This window comes from Scleropages formosus, chromosome 1 (genome assembly GCF_900964775.1).
Source record: "Scleropages formosus chromosome 1, fSclFor1.1, whole genome shotgun sequence".
Taxonomy (NCBI): domain Eukaryota; kingdom Metazoa; phylum Chordata; class Actinopteri; order Osteoglossiformes; family Osteoglossidae; genus Scleropages; species Scleropages formosus.
This window is the reverse complement of record NC_041806.1, coordinates 44,671,675-44,696,092: the sequence shown is the minus strand read 5'-3', so window position 1 is coordinate 44,696,092 and position 24,418 is coordinate 44,671,675. Positions and strand designations below refer to the sequence as shown.

General features: G+C 47.0%; 1 protein-coding gene across 2 annotated transcripts; it reads left to right on the top strand.

Annotated features, from left to right (window-relative positions):
* The first annotated feature begins 4,676 nt into the window (after positions 1–4,676).
* Positions 4,677–20,900, top strand: rnf217 (ring finger protein 217). Of its 2 annotated transcripts, XR_003798128.1 has the most exons (7): positions 4,677–5,688; positions 12,721–12,951; positions 14,850–15,014; positions 16,080–16,281; positions 17,486–17,557; positions 18,212–18,509; positions 18,617–20,900. XR_003798128.1 is itself a non-coding variant. In XM_018742409.2 (6 exons), exons 1-6 carry the CDS (start codon positions 4,951–4,953, stop codon positions 18,289–18,291), a joined length of 1,488 nt encoding a protein of 495 aa, XP_018597925.2. In that variant the 5' UTR covers positions 4,677–4,950; the 3' UTR covers positions 18,292–20,900. The 2 variants fall into 2 exon arrangements, 1 of the variants encoding a protein (XP_018597925.2); XM_018742409.2 differs by having other exon boundaries at positions 18,212–20,900.
* Positions 20,901–24,418: the final 3,518 nt, after the last annotated feature.

Below are 24,418 nucleotides of genomic sequence, written 5' to 3'. Positions count from 1 at the left end.
GTGGGTTTTCAAGGCACAGGGTTTATGTCATGTTTACGCATCAAGGGCCAAAAATGTCAACACGGATACATGTAAAGGGCCATTGTCTCCGCTTACCTCACCATCAGTAAAATACCATGGTGTAACAGCGAAGCATTTTCAGGGTAAGGCTAATTTGAGCAAAACTCTTCACGGATTTCCATCCGCCTGTTACAGATGCTATGTCCAAGAGTTTTCTGGAATGTTCCGGAAGTCACGTGAGAGAGCCGTTCTTGCCGAACTTCGGAAATCATGCGTGTCGAAACCGAAAGAAAAGCTGTGAATTCGACTTATTTGTGCCGCAGCTGTCAGAAAGACTTTGCTGACGACAAAAAAAAAAACCCTCCTCGTCCATTAACGTCCCCATGAGGTCAGAGCGCTTTGCTTGGGCTGCGCGCCAGCAGCACTATATGCGCGATTAGAAAGGAAAAAAATAAAAAAAAAAATGCACCATTTATTTCCAGAGCGGGAAAATAAAGGCGACAGTACCTGAATACCGTTTACACACTTGCTTTAAGGACCGGCCTGCGCGGGTATCGCTGTCGCGCCCGTTCCGCGCCGCTTCGGAAAATGTGAGCTGCGGCTGCCGGCTCGAGATTAAAGGGCCGCGCAGGCGGCCGCCTCGCGCCTTCGGGACTCGGCGCTCATGGCGCAGCGGCCCGCAAAAAAAGTCCCTGCCCGACTTTGTACCGGACTGGAGACCTTCAATGAAAGTGAATACATAGATTACACACACTTTCAATCACGGCTGCTAGACAGGACCCCCCCACCACCACAAAAAAAAAAAAGCAAGGGACTCCTCAGGAGTTTCCGAAATTTCACACTAGGTACCAGTCAATTTCTTGCATGAAATACCAATCACTCAACAATAAAGACCGCCCTACTAACCCTAACAATTAATAAACACCAAAAAAAAAAAAAAAAAAAAGTTATTCAGAAGGGGCGCACCCTTTTGACCAACCTACCGCGCATGTGTGGAGCGGGAATTTTAACATCCAGGCAGCGTGATCGTTTCGGTGACGTCACGGCTTCATTGGCCTCCACTATGTGACGTGTGTTAAACGGTGTTCGGCACGTGCGATGTTTTAGGTATAAATCAGCCGCTAATTAAATGGAAAGCGTAGAGCCTCCAGGCGGAAGTTACCCGTTAATTCCCTGTGAAAATGTAATGTATTATGTTTTAGTTCAGCTGACTCTTAAATATCGCCAAGAGAGCCCCAAAAAAAAAAAAAAAAAAAAAAAAGTGTTGTGACCCCGCGGAGAACAGGATTCCGCCGCAGACACATGTATTTCAGCGGATAGCTGTGGCTGAGGGACGTGGAATTAATTAACTTCGACTGAGTAGGCTATATGTGCCCTATTGCTGGGAAAGTCTCTTTATACCAAGAAAAGGGGGGGGGATATAGTTTTACATTTGAAAGAGGACAGAGTGTATCTTTAATTGAACCGGAGGAGGAAACGTTATTTAGCCGATTACGTTACCTGGGGCGACTTACATTTACTGTTAGTTATGTAGCGCGTGCTTTACTCCAAGTGACTTACAGTGATTTACCCAGTTAAACACCCGAGTATCTTTTTTTACTAGAGAAATTCACTACTTTTTTTTTATGTGCAGACAAGCGTTTACATAAATTTATTCTACATTAAGTTTTTCGCCAAAGTAATTTACACAGTGATTTGCCTGTTAATGCAGTAGAGTAATTTTTACTTTATCCATGGGGTAACTACTTTGCTCAAGGGTGCTCCCATAGAAGGTGGACTTGAACCCCGGTCTTGGGATTACAAAGCAATAGCTCTAACTGCTAGGACATGTAGTTTACAGTTTAGATAAGCAACCTTGCAGTGATTTTATACAGGGCATTTTACTCTAATATTCAGGGTAAGAAGCTTGATCAAGAGTACAACAACAGTTGGGATTCAGACCATGACCGCCAGGAGGAAAAGTTATGGCAGTAACCGCTACGCCAGCTACTGCCTCAATATGAATGACACTTTATAAAGAAAGCAAACATATTGCCTTTGCATTTAGTGTCCATAAGCATCCAAAAGGCACCGTGAGGAGTGTTATCTGGTGAGTTCCAGCGTCCACTGATCCAAACAGACAGCAGTGTGTAGCTCTGGTGAACTTCATGAGGTCACAATCTGTCGCTTTGAATCGAGAAACTGGGTATAAAATAATAATCAGTGTCGTTTAATCACCGTTATAACGTTCGTTTAACCTTTGACTTTTAAATATGTAAAAATACTTCTGGCTGATGATTAACAGTAATCAAAGCCATCTTTCTGTGCCATGACTGCAGTGCTGTGAATTTCAAATGTCTTGTTACAACTGCAGTAAGTTAACTGTAATTCATTCATCAATCAATATTTCAATCATGCCCACAAATGAGGCCGAGGCTTTTCTTTCTGTGGCGAACCGAAAGCCTTTTTCAGGGTATAATACTTGATCTGCCTCTTATGAATGCATATTTGAGTTATTTTGTGCATATAATTAATCTGGGCCTTGGAGAACCATCAAATGAATTTGAACCAAGGTTGCTTCAGAGTCCAAAAGAATTACCCTTGATGAAAGCGTTATCTAAATGCAGCCAGATTATTACCGACGGCGGACGCGTTCTCCCATCTAACGGCGGTGTTAAACACCATCCGTTCAATTTTTTTTTTTTTGAGGAGTCCTTCAGGAAAACACCAATCTGATCTGATCGCCTCGTCTAAATTCTTGACTCTGAGCAGGAGGCAACGAGACAGACAAAGACCCAGGAGTCCACTCTGTCTCTCAGAAATCAACAAATTCAAGGCGAGCGCTGAGTCAGCAGGTCCAGACTGGCCCATTGTGGCCTTTTCCAAAGTCAATTTACAACCAAGTTCTTCTAGACGCACCTAACCGCAGTCAGCATTTTTTAATTTGATTTCCCTTTTTTTTTTTTTTTTTTTTTTCCCCTCAAAATATTCTGGGCCTTACTGTCTTTTCCGTTATGCGTCAAATAATTATAGCAACGTGTGATTTCACGTGGGCAAAAAATTACCTTGCCACCAATGGTAATGGAAAAACAAGGAAATGACTATGTAGTCTGAGCAACACTGATAAGAACACTGTAATGTTATGAGGAAGGATTTTTCAAAGCATAAATGAAAATATTTTTTTTTTTCTCAGCAATGGGTGAAAGCTCAGCGCTGCCTGTTTATTGAGCTGCCTCAGAAATTAGCTGAATTGGCTATTGATAATCTCAAAGTGTCTCCAGGGCAAAATATGACCCCATGAAGAAAAATCATGAACCTGTGGATATTTTGCCAAGAAATGCAAAGAAAATGTGCTAATAAAAACTGGTCACTCTAAATGACCTTGGATGTCTCTTTGGAAAATATGTTTTCCTATAGTAAACTCTCAACCTTTTCAGCATGTACCCATGTTATGCCCTATACATTAACATAAGGGAAATTGTTTTGAATGTTAAATCTTATATTTATAAAAAAAAATCAGAAAAATTAGTATAGAATGTCTTTGCAGTATTTTGTTGGTTTCTCAGAAAATAAAATTTAAGTTTTTTCGAACTGACTCAATTTAAGCAAAATTAGCCTATTTAACTGTTATTACATGAAAGTAAACCTAACTGATGGACATCGAACGAACAAACACCTCAGTGTCACCACATTAAAGTAAAGTTGGAGCCGATCACATATCTTGTCTTAGTGGAAATGAAGCTGAGATAAGGGTTTAGATTAATTCATATTGTGCAGTTATCATCTAAATGACTGAACTGGTCCATGTGTTAGTGTCAGCCGTGTGAAATCCTATTTACACAGCGTGAAAAACTGTAGAACTTGTAAAATTTTATTTTTTTTTGGCACTAAAATGACGGGTATTCATAACAGGATCACAGGAGGTATCATAAGAGCGCACATTCCACTCTGTATCGTTAGAAATTAATTGGCTCAAAGCTGTGCGATCCTGAAATATCTTTAAATGACCCGTTAAAATGCGCCTTCAGACCGTTTTATTCGTTGTTTACCGAAGTGCTCTGCCGCCCCCTGCTGGTGAATTCTTTACATGTCGTGGAGCTGAATACAAAACATGATTTTCCTGCGCATTTACGTGATTAACGCGGCTTACAGGACAAACCTCTTAATTTTTTTTTTTTTTTTTTTTTTTTTTTTTTTTTTTTTTACAGTGTGATGCAATAGCTTTATTTCAGTTTACCGTCAATGACATTTTAAGAAATGCACCTCGAACGTGAATTATGGTGAAAATAAACGAAGGGTCTTTAAACACATAAACAAGTCTCCGCCATCATTTTCTATCTGGACATGGTAATAGAACTATTATTATCGTCATCATCCTTTTCTGTGTTGCCATGAAAGGTTTGTTTTGGTAAATAAAGTGCTGACACATGGTAGCTTTTATAACATCATCCACCACAAACTGCCCCATCAGGATTTTCCAGTTTTATCAGCTGTACGACAGCCGATCTCCCACCCCACCCCTACACCACTTTCCAGTATTCTTACAACAACGTTCCCCCACCAGTCATGCTGCGCTGCGGGACATGAATGCGGCTGATGTGTCTCCTGCCCCCCCCTCCCGCACTCGTACTGTTGTCACTGCTGAGTTACCTGCGCTGCTGCTGCGACAGGAGCGCTCATCGAAATGCGTGTGCGCGTTTACTGGGGTTAGTACGGTAAGCGCTCGGTCTGCCCTTTGTCTCAGTGAAAGTGCGCCGCAGCTGGACCACACTGATTGCAGCGATGCGGGACTCCCGTGTGTCTGTCCGCGGGGCCCGGGCAGCCCAGCGGCCGCTGCGCTCCTGGGGGGTCCTGGCCGGGGGCCGTGGGGGCGCAGGGGGTCCATAGAGACGCAAAAAGTGTGCCGCACGGATTTGGGTTCGAGTTTTTTAACTCGGGACCCGGAAGGAGACGCGCGGCCTGCGTGTTTCTATGTGTGTGTGTTTGAGTGCGCGAGAGAGCGAGAGAGACGGTGCGTGCGTACGTGCGTGTTTATGTCTGTTTGCGTGCAGTTGGAAGGAACGCGCTCGCGAGCGGATGGGAGATGAACTCGGGCACGCGACGCCGGACTCCGCGAGCGGCGGCGGCGGCGTTGAGGGTCGCCACGGGGCGCGAGAGGACGTCGTGGATTTCGGCCACGGGTCCGGGAGCGTCGCAGCCAAAGTTGTCAGCGCCGACGGCCAGGACGCTGTGGACGTCGTGGGGGGCGGCGAAGGCTTCGCAAATTACGCAGCTGACGGCTTGGAGCGGGTCACCCCGCCGGAGCGCGCGCTGGGATTAACGCGCCGGTCCCCGTCCTTCCGTCGGGACGAGGTGGGGGAGCAGCACGTGTACTGCACGGTGTACTGCATCGCCCAGGACAGCCACGGGAGGGATGCGCGTGACCCGGGGGGCGGGGTGGTCCCGGAGGGGGATGATGATGATGATGGTGGACAGGGGGGGTCCGGGGCTCCGTCCGCGTCTGAGGGGGACACGGATCCGGACCCAGAGGAGCCCCCCGGCGTCCCGAGGGATACCCATTCTACGGCGGACCCTTTTTACGGCGTGGACTACAACGTGTCCGTGGTGCTCACCTGCAGGGTCTGTCTCGAGGAGCAGCGCGTGACGCCCATGCAGTGCTGCAGGAAGGCCGTGTGCGAGGACTGCCTCCGAGCCTACATCAGCTCCCAGGTAACTAGGGGTCGGAGGTCAGCCCGCGCGTGCGTCTGCAGCGCTCCATCCGGAAGGTGCGTGTGGGACCTCCTGAGCTGCGTTCATCAGGTCCCTCGCACCTGGTGGGGTGGGGTGTTCCTCGGCGCCCATCCAAGCTGAGATGCGCCCCTCCCGTGCCCACCCTCTCCTCCATGTGCACCGCTTGGAGGGGCAGCTGGGTGAGAGAGGTGTGCGTGGAGGGCGGACGGCGTCTCCGGTTACAACGCACCGCCTCCGCCACCCCCGCGGAGGTCCTCGTCGTGACACGGATCGGGTGGCGCTGAGCGTTACTCACAGTTTGGCTCCGCTGAGCGAGCCCTGTGTGCCGCCTGGCCTGAGTCCATCAAGGTGGCTCTGGTCAGAGGTCCATAGGTGGAACTTCTGCCTCATTAGGTCCGTTGCGTTCCTTAAATTTGGGCTCCGGGCAGACTGATTCCGATTGGCTGTTCACGAGACGTCAAAGTACTGGCCCCGCTTTCCGTGAGCATTAAATCAACGGTTAGAGCAGTCGCCATGCAACGGGACGGTCCCACGTTGGAATCCCCTCTCCTGCCATAGTACCTTAGATCAAGGTTCTTACGTGGACTGATAGAGTAAAACTAAGCTGCGCTGTAAGTGGCTAAATCATGGTGAAGTTGCAGAAGAATCAAGAATGGGGGGTGAAGAATAATGCGGTTGAAGAACTTCATACAGAAAGTTAACCTTGTGACCTGCGTTAGGGACTTTACGACCCGGGTGGACCGTCTAGGTTTGCTGGTCGCGCAAGATCACGGAAGGTGGCTGTGACAACTTGGGACGGTTCACCGTCACGGGGCGCAGATCATCCTTCAGTCAGCAGGAACACATTATTAGTCCTCATTCATCCGACTCCTTTGTGCAAGGCGACATGTAATCTTTGCGACAATTTGCTATTCATGCAGTAGGGTGTTCTTACTCTTTCGGTTCAGGTTAAGTCCCTTGATCGCGCGTACTGCAGTTCTAGGTGGGATTCGAACCCAGGACCATCGTATTGCATGGCAATGGCTCTAACCAGCCTGCCGCCCCCAGTGTCTTGCGGTGCTGGCAAAGCCAGCCAGAGGTCACAGCCGCGATGCGCGCCCTGAGTAACGGCCCAATATCCATGCGGGTGGAACAGATAATAAAAATGAGTTTGCGGTGGTATAATTGATATTTGTAGTCATAAAGACCTGTCTTTCCTGGACTTAACTAAATTACCTGGCTGTGTGGTGAATGGCGCTATCCAGTCGCTGGTCACTTTAAAGCTCATTTCCCTTGCTCAGTTTTTCTTTATTTTAACTATTCTTGTTATTCAGGCTCTCTTTTCTTTCTTTGGCTCTTGTGCTTCTCTTGAACATCGGGCCTTTCCGGAAAGGTTCTGCTCCTGCAATTTTCTCCTTATTTCCCACATTTTTTGCTCTATCATCCAGAGACCAAATCAATAATTTTTGTCCACTCTAGAGGACATCTATTTTTTTTAAAGTATATTTCCAAAACTGCACATGCTACGGTGATGAGCCTCAATGTGTCTTATAGAGGACGTTCTCTGCTTTTCAACGATATCACGTATTTGGGGGGTGGGGCTTGGGCAATTTCCCCGAAATACGTCCGCATCCTGTTTTCCTGAGTCTCAGGTGATTATTAAACAAGTTTCATGGCAAACATCCCTGCTGTGCGCCAGGTGACTAAGGTTCACTGTTAGGTGGACGGCATGGTTTGCATAGCGCACGCCTTTCTCCGTTGACCAGAACTTGACATTCAAATGATGTCTCCGTGCAGCGTTCTTCCAGCGCTGTTACTGGTCTGCGGTGCCCAGGGCGTTCGACCGCACGGAACTAAGCATCCTAAACCCGAGTGTTACGTGTTACGGCGATCATCTGCTTTAGCCTCTCGGAGAAACAGAACGCTCTGGGCATCGAAGAATTTGTCCAATGCTCTTAAAGAGTTACAGTTGGAAGCTCGGAACATGTGGCCGGTGGGGCCGAGATCCGGTTTAGCCGCCGATGCAAAATCATGGTAACGGACACATGGAATAATCCCCTCAAAAGCCACGTATGTGACGGTTGTGCAGCTTTTGCTGTTGATGTCTGATGATCAGGTGCTGATCCTTTCGTTCCTGTTATCGTTGTCATCATTATCGTTGTTATTAACATTGATCCCTTCATCCAAGGGGAATTGCAGTGTTATATTATGAACTTTGCAGTGATTTGCCCTTATGTAAAGCTGGGTATCCTTACTGAATCAATTCAGGGCAAGGAGTTTGAACCAAGGGTCCTACAGCAGGGGATGGGATTCGAACCAAGCCCGAACCACTGTGTTCTTCCTCGCGTGCACGGACTGAGTGTGTATGTCACACATCAATGTGAGTTTTCATCATGGATGGACCTGTAGTCAGTGTCTTATAGGGTATGGTGAAAATTCACATTTTAATAACTCATCTCGGACTGTAGTACCCTTGAGAAAGGTACTTACCCTAAATTGCTCCAGTAAAATTACCCAACTGTACAAATGGGTAAATAATTGTAAGTAGCTTAACATTCTTAGTTGCTTTGGAGAAAAGCATCATCAGATAAATGAGTAAATGTTGGTAAAAGTTTGTCCTCTTAAGGTCACTTGGGTTGCAAATGCAAAGTGGGAGGTACTGCTTTTTTTTTTTTTCCACCCAAGTTTTTTTTTTAAATTGTATTTTTGTTTTTTGCTTTGGGACATGGGAAAGTGCTGGGAAAGCACAGTGTCTCCGTGTTTTATAGCTTCTTTTATACTAACAGAGCCATTAATCCTACTCTTTTATAATGCATGAGAATCACCTCATTAGCCTTTGGCAAAATTTTGCTTTTCAATAAAAATGTGTTGGTAATGAATTCCTTCTGGGGCGGAGGCGCGCTCTTGGGGCGTAGCTGTTGCGATGGGGTCAGCTGGTGCTCAAGAACGTCCCTAGGTGACGGCGATGGTCTCCAGCCTCCTGTCTGTGCTCGTCCCCAGCCCAAATGGAATTGCTGTTCCTTTTTCTTGCTGCTTTTCACAGCGGGAACAATACTGCTGTCAGAGCCGCAGTGCATCCCCCCCCCCCGTCAGCTTAATAAGACAATCTTTCTGCCCTAACATGAACTCAAGCATTTGGGTCTCACTCTTTATAGGGTTGACTCTTTTCCCTCCTTTTTCTGGCCACAAACCGCCTAATTAGCTAAAGGGGGCGTGGCTATGTCATAATGAACTCTGCTAGTGATTTATTACGTATTAACTTCTGCGGTTATTAATTTAAGTGCAGCAAGTAGGGTAGTAAGTACAACAGCTGCCTTTGGACTCACTGGATCCAGGTTCGAAACCCACCTCCTGCTGCAATACCCTTCAGTAAGGTTCTTACTCTGGATTGATCCAGTGAAAACTGCCCAGCTCCGTAAGTAGGAAAATCGTAGTAAGTAGCTTAACGCTTTACGTCGCTTTGCATAAAAGTATCAGCTAAATGAACGGGTGTTAATTTTGCAAATGTCATTTGGCCGGACCTGGTTCGGGATGCGCTGGCACCGGGGGAACTTGGACCCTGACGTTCAGTCCCCACCTACTAATAAAGAGCAGTATAACTTACTAATTTAATATGAATGTACATTTGAAAATGAGGCTCCAGCTAATGAGAGGAAGGCGCCGCTAATATTAACTGAGGAAATGTGCATATAATTTCGACTTTTGTGTAATTTTGTTAGTGAGCCTAGCATGTCTAACTGAGAATGATTTGCTTTCTCGATGTTCCGGTAAGACGAAGTTGTGGAAACTATTGGAATGACCTGTCCCCATCGGGACGTTGCCAAACAATTCTTCTCTGGTTATGTTAACGGTCACCGCGTTAGACGTGCGAGCCAGCGTGAGCGTTATGGGTTGGGTTTCTCGGAACACCAACTCACAGTGCGGTGATTCCCGAATTTATGAAAACAAACGGAAAGTCGCTTAGTGACTCAGTTCGTTCAGCTTCAAAGTCATTTTCACTCTTCACTCCGACAATAAATAAAAGCGTAAAGATCCAGACATCCCTCACTTTATTCAAAGGTTAGGCTCTGTAAAAACCTTGGGTACAGATATAGTACATTTTTAAATACTTTGTATAACGTATTTTAATATTTATTGACCTTTTCATCAATATCAAAATTAAAAAAGGAAATAAAACATATGTTGTCTACGCTTATTTTACCGAAGATTTTACGCATGATTTTGTTTTTTTAAATGCATTAATTTAGCACTTTCCTCCAGAGTGACGTACAGTATGTTAGAGTATTCGGTGCAGATTGTTGACTAATTCATCTCCTAAACGTGTGTCATCTCATGTAGTGACTGATGACCAACACTCTTAAGTTCTGACCACTGTGGGAGGGGTTGAGTTCAGGGAAACCTCTGAGTTTCCTGGAGACGGCTGGTAGTGTGGTGGTTAGAGCTGCTTTGAATCTGGTTTGAATCTCTCCTCCGGCTGTAGTAGCCTTGAACGAGGTACTTACCCTAAAAAAAAAAAAAAAGTTGCTCCAGTGAAAATTACCCAGCTGTATAAATGGGTGAATAATCGTAAAGTAGCTTAATGTTGTAAGTTGCTTTGACGAAAAGTGTCAGGTAAAGGTAAAAATTGAATATAAAGGTAAAAATGCAACGTAAATGTAAGGTGCTATTCAGTGCTCTTTACCGCCATCTATCGGACTGACGCGTAAACACAGGTTGACTTCTCTTTGCTACAGAGAGGGATTTTAAAAGGGAAATAAGTGAACAAAATGCACGCACGCACATTGACTGAAACTGTTTGTCCCGAGTGGGGTCACGGCGAGCCAGAGCCTAACCCAGTCATAGGGTGTAAGGCCGGAGGAGGAAGGGACACACCCAGGACGGGACGCCAGTCTGTCGCAAGGCACCCCGAGCGGGACTCGAACCCCAGACCCACCGGAGAGCAGGACTCGGTCAAACCCACTGCGCCACCGCGCTCCCCTGAACAAAATGCGATGAAAAATAAATAAATTTGCTGGAAAATGCATCTTTGAAAACGTGTGACTCAACCATTCGGAACATGAGGAGCCAGTAGGAGCATTTGTAGTGCTTTCGGGTGTAGCCTTGCGAAGTGGACTGCGGCAGTGAGAGGTTTCTGCTCTGAGCAGCATCTCAGGTGATGTCCTCGCTGTCTTTATCATCATCAGCGGCAGGGCTGGTCTCACCGTCATGATCCCTGTCTCAGCAGCACCCTGTTGCCTTGACAACGTGCCTCTGCGTCCCTGACAATTCGAGGGAAGCGACACAAAAGGAGGTGGGGTTTTACCCTCCCGGAGACTTGAGCAGTCCGCGGAACGCTGCCTGCCGGCCAAGAAGCGCCGTCCGCCCTGTGACAGGAGCAGGGCGCCTGGGGGTGCGGTTGGAGGATCGCTACCCCCGTGGTGGCCGAACTGAGCCGTCACAGGTGACGACTGTTTAATGAGGTGCCATGTCTCGTTCGGTCAGCCCATGAGGGACGGTGTCCGCAGATCCGCCGGCCTCTGGCTGGCTCAAATAAGTCCTCCCCACATCGTACGTTTATTGGCGTGAGATGATCCGGCAGCTTAATGTGAGTGTTTTATATTATTGTGATGAAATTACGTAGGATTTTTTAAGTGGGCTGGCTCGGGTTCGGACCGCTGAGAGAATCCCAAAGGGGACGAGGGCCACCGTGTTGTCTCTCGCCTTCTCCTTTGTGCCGTGTTCATCGGCAGCTGCAGAGAAACGCTGACCTCCTCATTTTTAAATGGTAATAATGATGACGATAATATTAATGATAAATTTCCCGGATTCCTGTGTCTTTGAATCTGGAGTCGCTTTCGCGCTGATGACAATAAGCCCCGATTCTGATGAGTAACCATCGGGGAGAGTTTGGTTAGAATTGTTGCCTTCTAGTCGAAGGACCCGGGTTTGAATTTCCGTTCTTTCTCTGGGTCCCTTGAATAAGGTACTCGTGCTGAATTTATGCTGTAGAAATTGCCCATCTGTATAAAAGAGTAAATCAGTGCAAGTAACTTGGTGTACAAAGCTCACGTTGTATTTGACTTGAGAAAAGGTGGGAAACAGCAGATGATATTATTATCATCATCATTATTATTATTATTAATAATAATGATAGTAATCTGTTTTTTCCCACCTTTTCTAATAATGTGGTCATCTTCTGGAGAAGCGTGTGCATAGACCTGAGCTCCACCCAGTGGAGATCTTTCACCGAAATGTTCCCTCCAGCTGTCCGCGCCCATTCGCATCCCCAGCCGTGGGAACGAGCCGTCTGTTCCGGCTGTGTGCGCGAAACGTTTGCGACGCGTGCGATCCTCGAACAGCTTCTTCTGGAGCGACGCAGGCGGCAGCCAGGTACGCCGCCCTCCGCTGTCGCGTCCCGTCGTCGACGCGGTCCGGCACCCGGAGGCGGGTCTCCCGCTTCCGGCAGGATCGTACCGTTTCGAGGTGACGCTCCGATTTCCTTTTTCCGCCCGGTCCACGAACGGCCGGGTGCGTGACGCTCTCGCTGCCAAGTGTGCCGAGGGAATATTCCAGACTCTCCTCCGCGCCGTGTTTGGAAGCGTTGCTGGAACTTGCCTGTTTGTCTGAGCCGCCCTCTGTGCTCTGACCGTCATACCTCCTCCGCACGGTTTGGGTGAGTCTTTCTGCCCCGCCGGGGGTGGGGACCCCTGAGGGCGCTATTGCACGAGATCCCACAAAACAGCTTCCTCACAGCTGGTTAGGCTTAAATCGCATGTACCACTGGATTCACTGCTTAAGGCAATGAATTTTGCTGGAATGCTCAAACTGCTGGAACGTTGCATCATTTTGGACCTGCAGTCACATTGTGTTTTGGTGCGTAACGTGACTTATGTGGAAGAGGGGGCACAGCGGTTAAGGAACTGGACTTGGATCCGGGTTTGGGTCCCAGGAGATGCCGTTGCTGCTGCTGCTGCACGGTCGCAGTGCTGCGATATAACGTTTTAATGTTGTTATTGTTCAGAAACGCACTGACGGAATGGGTGTGGCCGGCAGGTGCACATGGGCCGGGTGGACATCGTGTGCCCCATCACCGAGTGCACCGGCTACGTGGAGGAGAGTAGGATCATCGACCTCCTTTTCAGCGAGGAGGTGGCCAAGTACAAGTACTTCCTGGAGCTGAACCGGGTCGACTCGAACACCAAGCCCTGCCCGCAGTGCAACCTGTTCACCTCGCTCAAAGGCCGCGGCCCGCAGGCACCCGGCCGCGCTGAGCACAAGTACAAGGTGAGACCCGCCCCTAGCCCCGCCCCCTTCCCGGGGCACGCGGGTACACTCGATTTACAAATGCAAATGAGACCGCTGTGTTCGCAACTCTGCGTTCGGTTCTTCAGTCCGGCCATTTGTACATTTAGGTCACAGTCAGCGCAAGGCTTCGAGTGCAATGCAATAGATACCCATCAGTTCACGTGTTTGGTTGAGGAGGTTCTGTGAAATCGTGTATTTGTAACACGTTTACGTTTATTCGTTCAGCCGACTTTTCTCCCAAGCGACGTACATCTCCAGGGATGATACAAAAAGTACTTCACGTTGACGTTTATTTAGCAGATGTTTTTCTCTAAAACCACTTCCAATAAACACTATGTAGTGTTATGAGCCCACACACCTTATTCACCGCGGTGACTTACACTGCTAGATACACTACTTACAATGGGTCACTCATCCATACATCAGTGGAACACACTCTCTCTGTCACTCACACACTGTGGGTGAACCTGAACAGCATGTCTTTGGACTGTGGGAGGAAACCAGAGCACCCAGAGGAAACCCACACAGACACAGGGAGAACATGCAAACTCCACACAGACTGAGTGGGGATCGAACCCACGTCGTCTCGCACCACCCAGCGCTCTGAGACATCGACAGAAGGAGAGATGCGGATTCAGACGCGTGGTGGTCCATTTGTTACATACCGGTGTATAATGCAGCACACGTCACACAGACTAAAAGCTAACTGTGGAATTGAGTTGAATTAAGGCGGCCCCTCGCTCCCTTTTCGTTTGGGCGCTCGGCGCGTAAACGCAGGACGCGTCCTCTCCGCCGCCGACGAGCGTTAGAAAGTACGTCAGTGAAGAAAATGTAAGGAAGTAGACTGGAAAATGTTAGTGTGTTTGAAAATGAGCAAGTTCAGCGTTCCTAATAGGCCAGCAGCCCGCCGTTGTTGCGTCCCGCCGCGGGATCGGACTGCCGCTTACAAAGGTCTCATTTGGTCACCGCGGTGTGCGATGTCCCAGGGCACCGACTCTTACCTCGCTGCTCTGGTGTATTTCACAGGCCGTGGCCAATTACACGGGTCAGTTTTTTTTTTTTTTTTTTTTTTGCCCACTCCACCCCAGGAGTCACGATGCAAACTGCAGCAATTGGGAATTCCAGAACGAGTAGGACGAGTAGCGGCGTCTCCAGGCACTGCAGCATAGAAACTTCGACGGGTTGATTTGTGTTTTTTTTTTTTTTTTTATTTTATTATTTATTTTATTTTAAATTTAGACTGAGGAGGTCCGTTATGGGAAATCGATGGTGTGTTTACAGGTGGTCCGTTTTCGAAGCCTCACGTTTAGTCATAACGTGTAACGAGATGCTGTACGATAACGGCGACCGACGGCACCGCGCAGGGGACCCGTATCTGTTGTTGTCGGGCTCTCGGTCGGTGTCCAGCAGCGCCTGCATCTTGTTTACAAAACGCTTTGTTTGTGATTCCCTTCAAGTTACTCTTTTTTTTTTTTTTTTTGCATATAATGGCTAGCAAGCGATAAAGTGTGTTTTGGTGGTGCTAAAAAGAAAACGCGAAGCACAACAGAAGTGGCAGCGGAAGTGAAAATGTAATATAATTCATACTGTACTGTATTTACAAATATTAGTATTTTACCATGAATGCTGAAAAATATAACGCAGCCCTGTCATACAGTGTAGCATTCGTGCATATTAATTGTACGGTATATATACCCTTATGGTTCCTCTAGTACAGGTTGAGGGATTTTTGAGTAACGGCGGGTCGTCGGGACGGAACGACAACATAAGCGGAGGACGACTCGCGCTGGGATTTGATGGCACCCTCCCCCACCCAGCGTCGCTGCACATGTGGGGCTCTTGCCTCCGTGTGTGACTTTGAGCCCCTCTCCCCGCAGGTCCAGTGCTCCCGGTGTCAGTTCGTGTGGTGCTTCAAGTGCCACGCCCCCTGGCACGAGGGCATAAAGTGCAAGGACTACAGGAAAGGGGACAAGCTGCTGCGTCACTGGGCCAGCGCCATCGAGCACGGCCAGAGGAACGCCCAGAAGTGTCCCCGCTGCAAGGTTGGGGTCGGGGCCATCTCTTCCTGGAAAGGGTTAATGTGATCGGTCTTAAGGCTCTTCTGTCTGTCCATCGTGTCGGATGCTTCCCGGGTCAGAAATGCAGCAAAATGCCACTTGGTGACAACTGCCCTGCTGCTCAAGTGTCCTGTGACTCCTCCTCCTCCTCCTCTAGCTCTCCGAGCAAAGTGGGGTAAAGGGAAGCCCCTTATCTTCATCCCGTCCTCTTAACAATCGGAGGAAAAATGACAACATTCCAGGAAGTCAGAGGACCTTTGGGCAGAAAATCGATACGAAATTAGATTTCCTCTGCTCCGTCAGCGGTTCCTGTCCGACGGATGCCTTTTTACCGAGCGCCGAGCACGGGGGAGGAGGGGCGGAGCAGGACACATCCGTCACTTCGGAGTGAGTCCTGTCACTACACGTGCAGGTCGCACTGAAGCCACGGTGATGCAGGAGGTGTGGGACTCGAATAAGCGAACGCGAAGTTGCCAGTGCTTGGGGACCCCGCGACGTGCGCCGGCGCCTCAAGACTGGAAGCGTCTTCGATTCCTTCCGTTCATAACTGCCAAGTTACTTTAAGCAAAGTCACTATTAATGAAAGGTTAAAAATACAGATGTCGTTCAACTTATTCACCGGTTAGGTTCTCTGAAGATCTCGCATATAGATAGAAGTAAAGAATACTTGAACGCTTTATTATTTTAATATTTTTTATAAATTCCAATCTGCATTAAAATTAGAACTCATTTAACGTGACGAATAAAAACACTTCGTCTGTGCAAACTCCTGTTCGGCGCTGTCTGTGGACCGATTTGTCTTAAGCGTATGCGGTGTTTGTCTCCTGGTTATTGATCGGTGAAACTCAATATCGTACTGAGCTGTAAACACTGTGGAAGTGGGTTGAATTAGACGGCTCCACACTCCTGTAGCGTTTGGATGCTCTTTACTGCCACCTGTTGGCTCGGTGGGTTAGCGCAGGTTGCGCTTTCTCTGCCGCGGTCAGTCAGTAGCCGGGGAACAGGTGGAAGGCATTTCATGGTTTCGTGTCCATGGTGTCGTCCACCCAGATCCACATTCAGAGGACGGAGGGCTGCGACCACATGTCCTGCACCCTTTGTAACACCAGCTTCTGCTACCGCTGCGGCGAGAAGTACCGGCACCTGCGCTTCTTCGGCGACCACAGTTCCAACCTCAGCGTGTTCGGCTGCAAGTATCGCTACCTGCCGGAGAAACCCCACCTGCGGCGCCTGGTTCGGGGGTCCGTCTGCGGTGAGCGCATTCCTTTCTATCACCTTAACTGCTGCGCCACCTGCTGTCCTCTACAGAATTACGTTTACATTTATTCATTTAGCAGACGCTTTGAAATTAAACTTGAACTAAACTCTAAGGCTGCGATTGTTGTCCTGTCCACTAGCACAGGGAGCGGTCTAGCTGCAAACTGCGTTGTGTCAGTAATTTTAAAATGATATGAATAAGAGCATTTGTCAACTTACGAAAACGAGAGGTGCAGCAAGTCCGTCTGTAATTCGAGACTCGGGTAATTTTTACCGCAAGGGCACAATCAGTAAAACCTAAATTATACAGACATCCTTTGTTTTTATTTGCAGGTTAAATTCTAAAAAGATTTCAGATGTAATTTTTTTTTTTTTAAATCCTTTGTGGCACTTGTTGTTTTAATATTATTAACCTTGCGCTAATGTAAAATTACATTTACGTTTATTCATTCAGCAGACACTTTTCTCCAAAGCGACGTACATCTCGGCGAAAATACAAAAATTAAACGACTTCTCCGCAGTGCCGGTTGCTGAGCGATTCATCACATAAACAGGCAGTGTTCATCATCACGTTATTGGTCTTTGAAAGTCACAAACGCCAAAGTTGAGCTGTAAACACCGTGGAATCCAGTAGAATTAGTCTCACGCCGCTGTTCCGTTTTGGTGCGCTATACTGCCACCTGTTGGCTCGGCAGGTAAACGCACGTCATGTTTGCTCTGCCGCAGACTGAAATTTCATAACATAGACAAGTGAATAAATTAAGTGCGCTGTCCTTAAAGGACACTGGGGTCTGGAGTATGGTACATAAAAAAAGGTCAAAGAAAAAACGAGGATGATCTACGTTTGTTGGTTTGTGAGCTGTGACAGATGACCTTCACCCTCTGGAATCCAGAAAATGTGTTTATTCTATCGTGTTGGAGTGAAAGTATTTTTAAGGCCGCCTTTGTCGGTTACCATCCCCCTGTGTTACCAGGGTGATGGTGCAAGCGAGCGGGCCAGACCGTCACCCTGCATCACCGTGAAGAAAGCCACTGGTTTTGTGGGGGCGACTCTCTTTGGGGCCATTCTCCGTTACCACCACCACCCCCCCGAGCTGTTTTGGTGGCAATGGCCTCGGACCGCACCTCTTTGAGATGCAATGTTACAGCGTTTGTGATTTAACTCCTCGTGTGTTTGGCTCTTTCTTTTCTCCATCCAGTGAGCAAGATCCTGGTTGCACCTCTGGTCATCGTCCTGGTCGGGGTGTTTGGAGTACTAGCCGTCGTCGTCGGTAAGCGTTTCATCGGGCCACCGTAACAAGGAGGTGCGGCCGTGTGTTTTCCATCCTGAGAGGACTGAGGGGGGCTTTTGTGCGTCACCTGAAAGGCAGAGTCACAGCAAAAAGAAAACTAATTTTTTTTTTTACCTTAAGTAAATTGTACCTTTGCTGAGATGTACATCGTTTTGGACAAAAGCGTCTGCTAAAAAAATAAATGTAAATGTAGGTACCTTGCTCAAGGGCACTACAGCTGGAGATGAGATTCAAACCTGTGACCTTTGGGGTCCAAAGGCAGCAGCTGTAACCACTACACTACCAGCTGCCCCATTAAATTATTAAACGCACAATTTACACCTAAACTCTTGTTGAAACAATTGGTCTCTTACTGTAACAGTTTGTAACCAAGAAAAGAATGTTGTTCTTACTGTATTGTTGCACAATTTAAAATGAAAATAAAGTTAAAGCATACTTTAAGATCTTTAAGCTCCCTAGATAAGTGTATGCTGACAACCTAAGGAGTAGTAGTAATAATAATAAATCATAGGGAGAAGAGGGGCTTGTACACAATCTGTATTGAAAGCAGTTATGATCCCACTGACCAATGCGCCTCTGATAGATGTAACGTGTACCTGTTACCATAGCAACAGTGTCTCTGTTCCCACCCAGGTCTGGTTGCCTTCCCCATCTACTACATCTGTAAGAAGCGCCGGAAGCGCTCCCAGGGTTCTGGCCGCTGGTTCTGCTGACCCAGACTGGTGGCAGGGGGCCGTAGGCCTGAAACACATGAACCCAACCCAAAACCACCCCACCGGGAGACAGATTTCTCCATGGGGACCCACGCTGTCAAAACGGGTCAAGAACCAAGGCGATTCTCCCAGTTCTGACAGGAGCTGCTCTACTTGTTGCACCTTCTTTCTCCCGACTCGGAACCCAGGCGCGTGGCTTCTGGGAAGGACCTGGGAAGGTTCCAGCAGTGCTTTCCTTCACTACTTCCTCACCACCCTTTTCGCTTTGAGTGGTTCAGCAGGACTAAGAGTGTCAGCTCGAATGCTTTTTTTTTTTTTTTTTTAGATCTGAAAGCATTGCGAAGGCTGAGGTGGAGGAGACTAGACAGAGGCTACGCCTGGTTTCATATCAGCAGATGCAGATGTCATTGACTATAACACTGTTTCCAGAAAATAAGAGCTTTTTAATGTTCTCTTTTAGCTGAGAATGCTTCAAAATGATTTTTAGAATCTTTATTTTTCGCTTCATCCTGCCCGTTTTTTTTCATTAGACCTTCCAGAAAAGCCAAATGATTTATTTATTTCTGATTGTGAGCCCAGTTCTTACCTGGGATGGCCTCTGCTGTGTGTGTGTGTGTGTGAGTGAGAGAGAGAGAAAGAGAGTAGGGTATTTGTGTTTTTGCAAAACTTTGCATTTGTCACGATGGGCATCTGTGACAGCTGTTGGCTTTTCCAGAACACCAACACTTGGCTCCCTCAGCCCGTCCGACACAAAGCCGCCTTCCTTATGTGCATGCAGTTAAAAATTTGAGTAAAGCCTGGATTTGCCCTCAGAAATGACTGCACTCAACAGCAGTCCTGGATGGTACACTGGCTCCTCGGCTTACAAGCAGTAAGCAGTGTTAATTTTGTTCTTAACTCCAGAGACCCAATCAATAAAATAATCAATAGTGGCACTGGTCCAACGGTTTATTTGCAGGTTCTGTAAAGGTCTCGGATATAGCAGGAATGAGTTCTTTGTCTGGCTTTTTCAGACTTTTTTTCAAAGCTGATTGCTGGCTGACTTACTCCATGAACGTGCGAAGTTCCTAATCATGTTATTGATCAACACCCAGGGACGGCAGATGTTTTTTTGGCGGGGGAGTGATGCAAAATGCAAGTAAAAATGTTTGTATCTTTGAAAACGTACAAGTCGAGGAGCCAGTGTAATGAACTGAATATTCGTCTCCAGAAGGTCCCTGAATGTTATCAAGACATTGATGGAGTTTTGCAGCCTTTCAACCCGTCAGTAGAAAATGTAACTTTTTATTCGATACATGATTGGTTTTATTGATCCTTTGACATTCATGCAGGGATTTTTGGGGGCAAACCCACTGTTCATCCCGATTGTTTCTGACGGGATGGCAGAATCTAGTGTCTTTTATTTCGCAATGTTGGTTTTACAGTAAATCATGGGACTTTACGATGAGCCTTTGCTCACTGCCCCGTCGTCTGCGATATCATACATGATTAATGACGCTTCCGCAGCCAAATTCCATGAATCGAATGTGGTTCCATCCTCCACAAATCCATAGTTTGTAAGATGTAGACTTACACTTTTCTATGTCCATGTGGCAGTAGAAAACCTTTTTTTCCGTGTTTAAATGGATACATGTAGCAACATATTAGCAGCGATATACTATGCACAGCAGAAAGGCATTAAGAATAATAATGAAAGTGACAATCAGAACCTTTGTAGATGTTCCAACGCTGTTTTTTTTTTTTTTTTCCCCCGATGAATAATCCTGATTATGTGCCAAATGTTGGCAGGATTTTTGTTTTTTCAAGCGTTTCGACCTGAGCAGCAATTCAAACGTACAGTAGGCCTAAGTACAGTACTTGGAAACGAGTGTTTTGAGTAAATATGTTGCCACATTTTTTTTTGTTTTTTTTTTTTTTAATAGGGTACTTATACCGGGACCATATTGTCAACAATGAATGGACATTTTTGGTTACAAAAAAAATTCGCCTTTTCCAATACTTCTCAGGGAATGTTCAAGGTATTTAAAAAAAAAAAAAAAAACTCCACTATATTAATTTTCCCCCATGTTTAAAGCAGTGTCTGTGGCTCATTTCTCAATAGTTTTCCAAAAGTACTGAAGCGGACGCCGGACGGCAGCGAAGTATTGGCACCCCGTGGGCGCGCGCGCGCTTCGGAGGTGGCCCGCGAGGTTCGGCGCGTGCCGGAAATGGCGCTCGAACTCGAACGCTTTGGTGCCTTTTTCACGGACGGGTTACATAGGTTTCATGTTGTGGAACGACTAACGTTTACCTGCTGACAGCCGTAGCGCTAGCACAATGTCCACAGTCGTCTACCGGTCTTTTTTGTGCTGGTTTACGTGTAACGTGGTGGATATGACTGTAACACATCCTACAGACGTGTGTGTGTGTGTGAGCGTACGTCATGTACAGTGTTTGTGTTCTACTGTTGGTCATATAATCATGTTCTCTGCTGCACTTTATCCCCAAAGTTGGTGTAAATTCAACCGTTTATTGTCGTCGTCGTCGTTTACCGCCCCCCGCAAATCTGTGTCTCCTGAGGAGCTGTGGGCTCGCGCTCATTAAACGGTCCTGGCGAAGGCGCCAGAACACACACATCCGTCTCTGTCCTGTGTGTTCATTTATGAGCGGATCGATTCGCGACGAGCTCCGCTCCTGCTTCCCGTCAGTCCGCAGGTCACGTGGTCGCGGATCAGCGCATGCGCAGTACTCATAGTGGGCTAGGTGACTGAGGGAAGGAGTTGCGGGCAACTTTAATGGGGTGGTGGGGGGGGGCTCCAGGCACCAGAACAGTCACTGTACAGTCATGAAATTTCTAGGATTCCTCTTCATGTTCTGTGGGGCCCTGCTGTTGTACCCTCAAGCACACACACGCTGTCTGAAACAGCTCGTCCCAAGCAGGGTCGCGGCGAACCGGAGCCTAACCCGGCAACACAGGGCGCAAGGCTGGGGCGGGGGGCAGTCTATAACAAGGCACCCCAAGCAGGACTCGAACCCCGGACCCGTCAGAGCACAGGCCAAACCTCCTGCGCCACCGCGCCCTCTTACGCTCAAGCATTTACATTTATCATTCCACGGACGCTTTTCTACAAAGCGACGTGCGGCGCGGGGAGAAACATGAGTGCTTTCCCTCAACGAAAGGAGAGACTTGGATGCAGATGCATAATTTTAAAGTACAGTTAATAGAGCAGGATCCTTACCATGAATTGCAGTAATAAAACACCCATCCACAAGCTGCACCTCGGCAGTGTTGGCTCATGACCGTAGCGTTATTACCAAGGAAATGCGCGATGGCGGGAGCCTTATTTGGCCACCGTGATCTGATTTATTACGATCATTTAGAGCAACACGGGCAGCTGTGTCAATAACCCGTTACCACAGTATAAGGGCCCAATTCAGCAGCAATCGACCATGCGGAGGCCCTGTTATAAACTCATTAATATAACTTCTTTGGTCTCGCGTCTAATTAGAATCAGCAGGAGCGCATTTCTATGATGAAATTGACACCAAGGCAGGGACCAGGACCTCCATCATCCATCGCCGCACTTTTTACAACAAATGTCAGCTTTTTGTGCCTCCAGGAGGAAATTTATTGAGAATGAAACAGGTTTGCCGAAAGGTCCATTCCATTTCGAAGGGGTAACTGCTTTCTTTTTGGGCCTCCTGTGTACTTGTGTATTTCCGACACAACGCAGTGAAATTTTGCACGTGCAAACGATAAGGACTGCTGGGGGTGCGAAGACTGGACAGATGTTTTTGGTGGCAGCTGGTGGTGTAAAATTACCCAGCTGTATAAATGGGTAAATAATTGGATGTAGCTTAACGCTGTTTGTTGCTTTGGAGAGAATCATCAGCTAAATGAATACATGTACTCATGTTTTTCACTCAGCAGTTCCACCTTTTCCCACCGATTTTACTTAGATTTTTTGGTGCATCTTTTTTTTATTTTTGCTTTAATAGTCTTCAGGTTTATATTTAAAAATGTATTCATTTTTTTTTTCCTCATAGGGTTGGAACCCAATTCCAAGAGTGCTCCGTAGCACCCACTATTGGACGGGGTGAGAGCCCTAGTGAGGCCTGGGGCACGGAGCTCGAAGCCCTCGACCGGAGAGCGAAATTCCAGTCGCTAATATTTCTCACTCCAAGTCTAGTCTCCCTAAGCCATATAGAACACAACAGTTGACAGCTTTTTTTTTATGTTTTAGTACTTTAATAATTAATCTGGATTAAAAAACTACCTCAGTGGAGGAGGGGTATAAAAGTGCTGAACTTTTATTGCTAGGTCTTAAAAGCCTGTCAGGCCTTATAGCCCCTGTAGTGCGTCGTACAAAAGGAAGTTTTTAATTTTAATCATTTTTAATATTTGGAAAATGTATACACATTTTAACAGGTTTTTGAAGGCAGAAGCTCAGTTATTTAGAAGTATACAGAGGGGGTATAAGCATGTTTTGGATTTTTGTTCATAGATAGCCCTTCACATTTATGTCACCTCATTTAGCAGATGCTTTTCTCCAAAGCGACTTCCAATGAACTTTATGTAGTGTTATGAGCCCACACACCTTATTCACCGTGGTGACTTACACTGCTAGAGACATGACTTACACTGGGTCACTCATCCATACATCAGTGGAACACACTCCCTCTGTCACTCACACACTGTGGGGGAACCTGAAAAGCATGTCTTTGGAGTGTGGGAGGAAACCAGAGCGCCTGGAGGAGACCCACGTAGACACAGGGAGAACATGCAAGCTCCACACAGACTGAGCGGGGATCGAACCCACAGCCCCTTGCACCACCACAGCGCTGTGAGACAGCAGCGCTACTTGCTGCACCACCCACGTACTGTTTACATATGGTTCAGTGCACCTGCAGTAGTAGTGGAAATACATATGAATCCCAAGTTCATTTGAGGGATGGTTTCTAATATACCTTTGTATAGGATGAGTTTCAAATAAAAGGATGTCACTACTAAATAATAAAAAGTAAACAGCACTCTGACAGTAAGAGGAAATGTGATATCGAATCAAAACTGTTTTGTTTACAGCCCTCTCGTGTGCCGTGACATTTGATGAAGGATCTCAGCTTCTTTTCCACGATGAATTTCAGCTCGTTCTGTCCCGGGTTTCGTTCAAACCCCAGAAACATTTTCATCGGGAGTGACTCACCTCTCTCAGCCGCCCTGGAATTGTATTTAACCGTCTCATGTTGACATCCTGCTTTCAGGGAAATCATTTAATTTAGCTGGTTATGATGTTTAATTCTGGTTGCCATGTGTTCCCCATATTTGTGAAATTTGTAAATAGTTGCGTTATGGGAAATGTGGGGGGTGCAGTGGTGCAGTGGGTTGGACCGGGTCCTGCTCTCCAGTGGGTCTGGGGTTCGAGTCCCGCTTGGGGTGCCTTGTGACAGAGTGGCGTCCTGTCCTGGGTGTGTCCCCTCCCCCTCGGCCTTACGCCCTGTGTTACCGGGTAGGCTCCGGTTCCCCGCGACCCCGTATGGGACAAGCAGTTCTGACATTGTGTGTGTAAAAAAAAAAAATGAAAGCAATGTGAAAATGTTCTGGACTGCGGTACATTGTAAACAGTGTTGTCGTGAGAAGGCCATCCACCTCCAAACCTCTGAATGTGGATGCAAATTACTTTGGTTTCATATATATAAACAGGAAGGAAAGGAGAGAAAAATAAACACAAGGTGGAGTGACAATGGCTCCTATGTTACTTCAAGATATGAACCAATTTCCAAGATGCGATTCAGTGCCCCTCGATCTCATTTCTCCAGATACAGGGTTTCCGGTGGTCTTTAAAATCACTTCCGATATCAGAACCGAGAGAAAAGGATGAACAAGTGCAGGTGGTAATGATGAGGTAAAGTGGTCAAATAGACCAAAACCTCACTCACACTGCAGCCCACCAAGACCGAGACTCCAGATCCCACCTTGAAGTCCACCAGTCTAGCCTGTTAAGGTTTGAAAGTAAAATAAGTAATATTTGTAAACTGTCAAATTCAGTAAAATATGAGCTGTCATTAAACCAAAAATATTAGTAAAACTGAGAAAGTCTTCAATCTTTCAGAAAATAGTACTGCATTTTTGCTTTTATTTATTTGCATG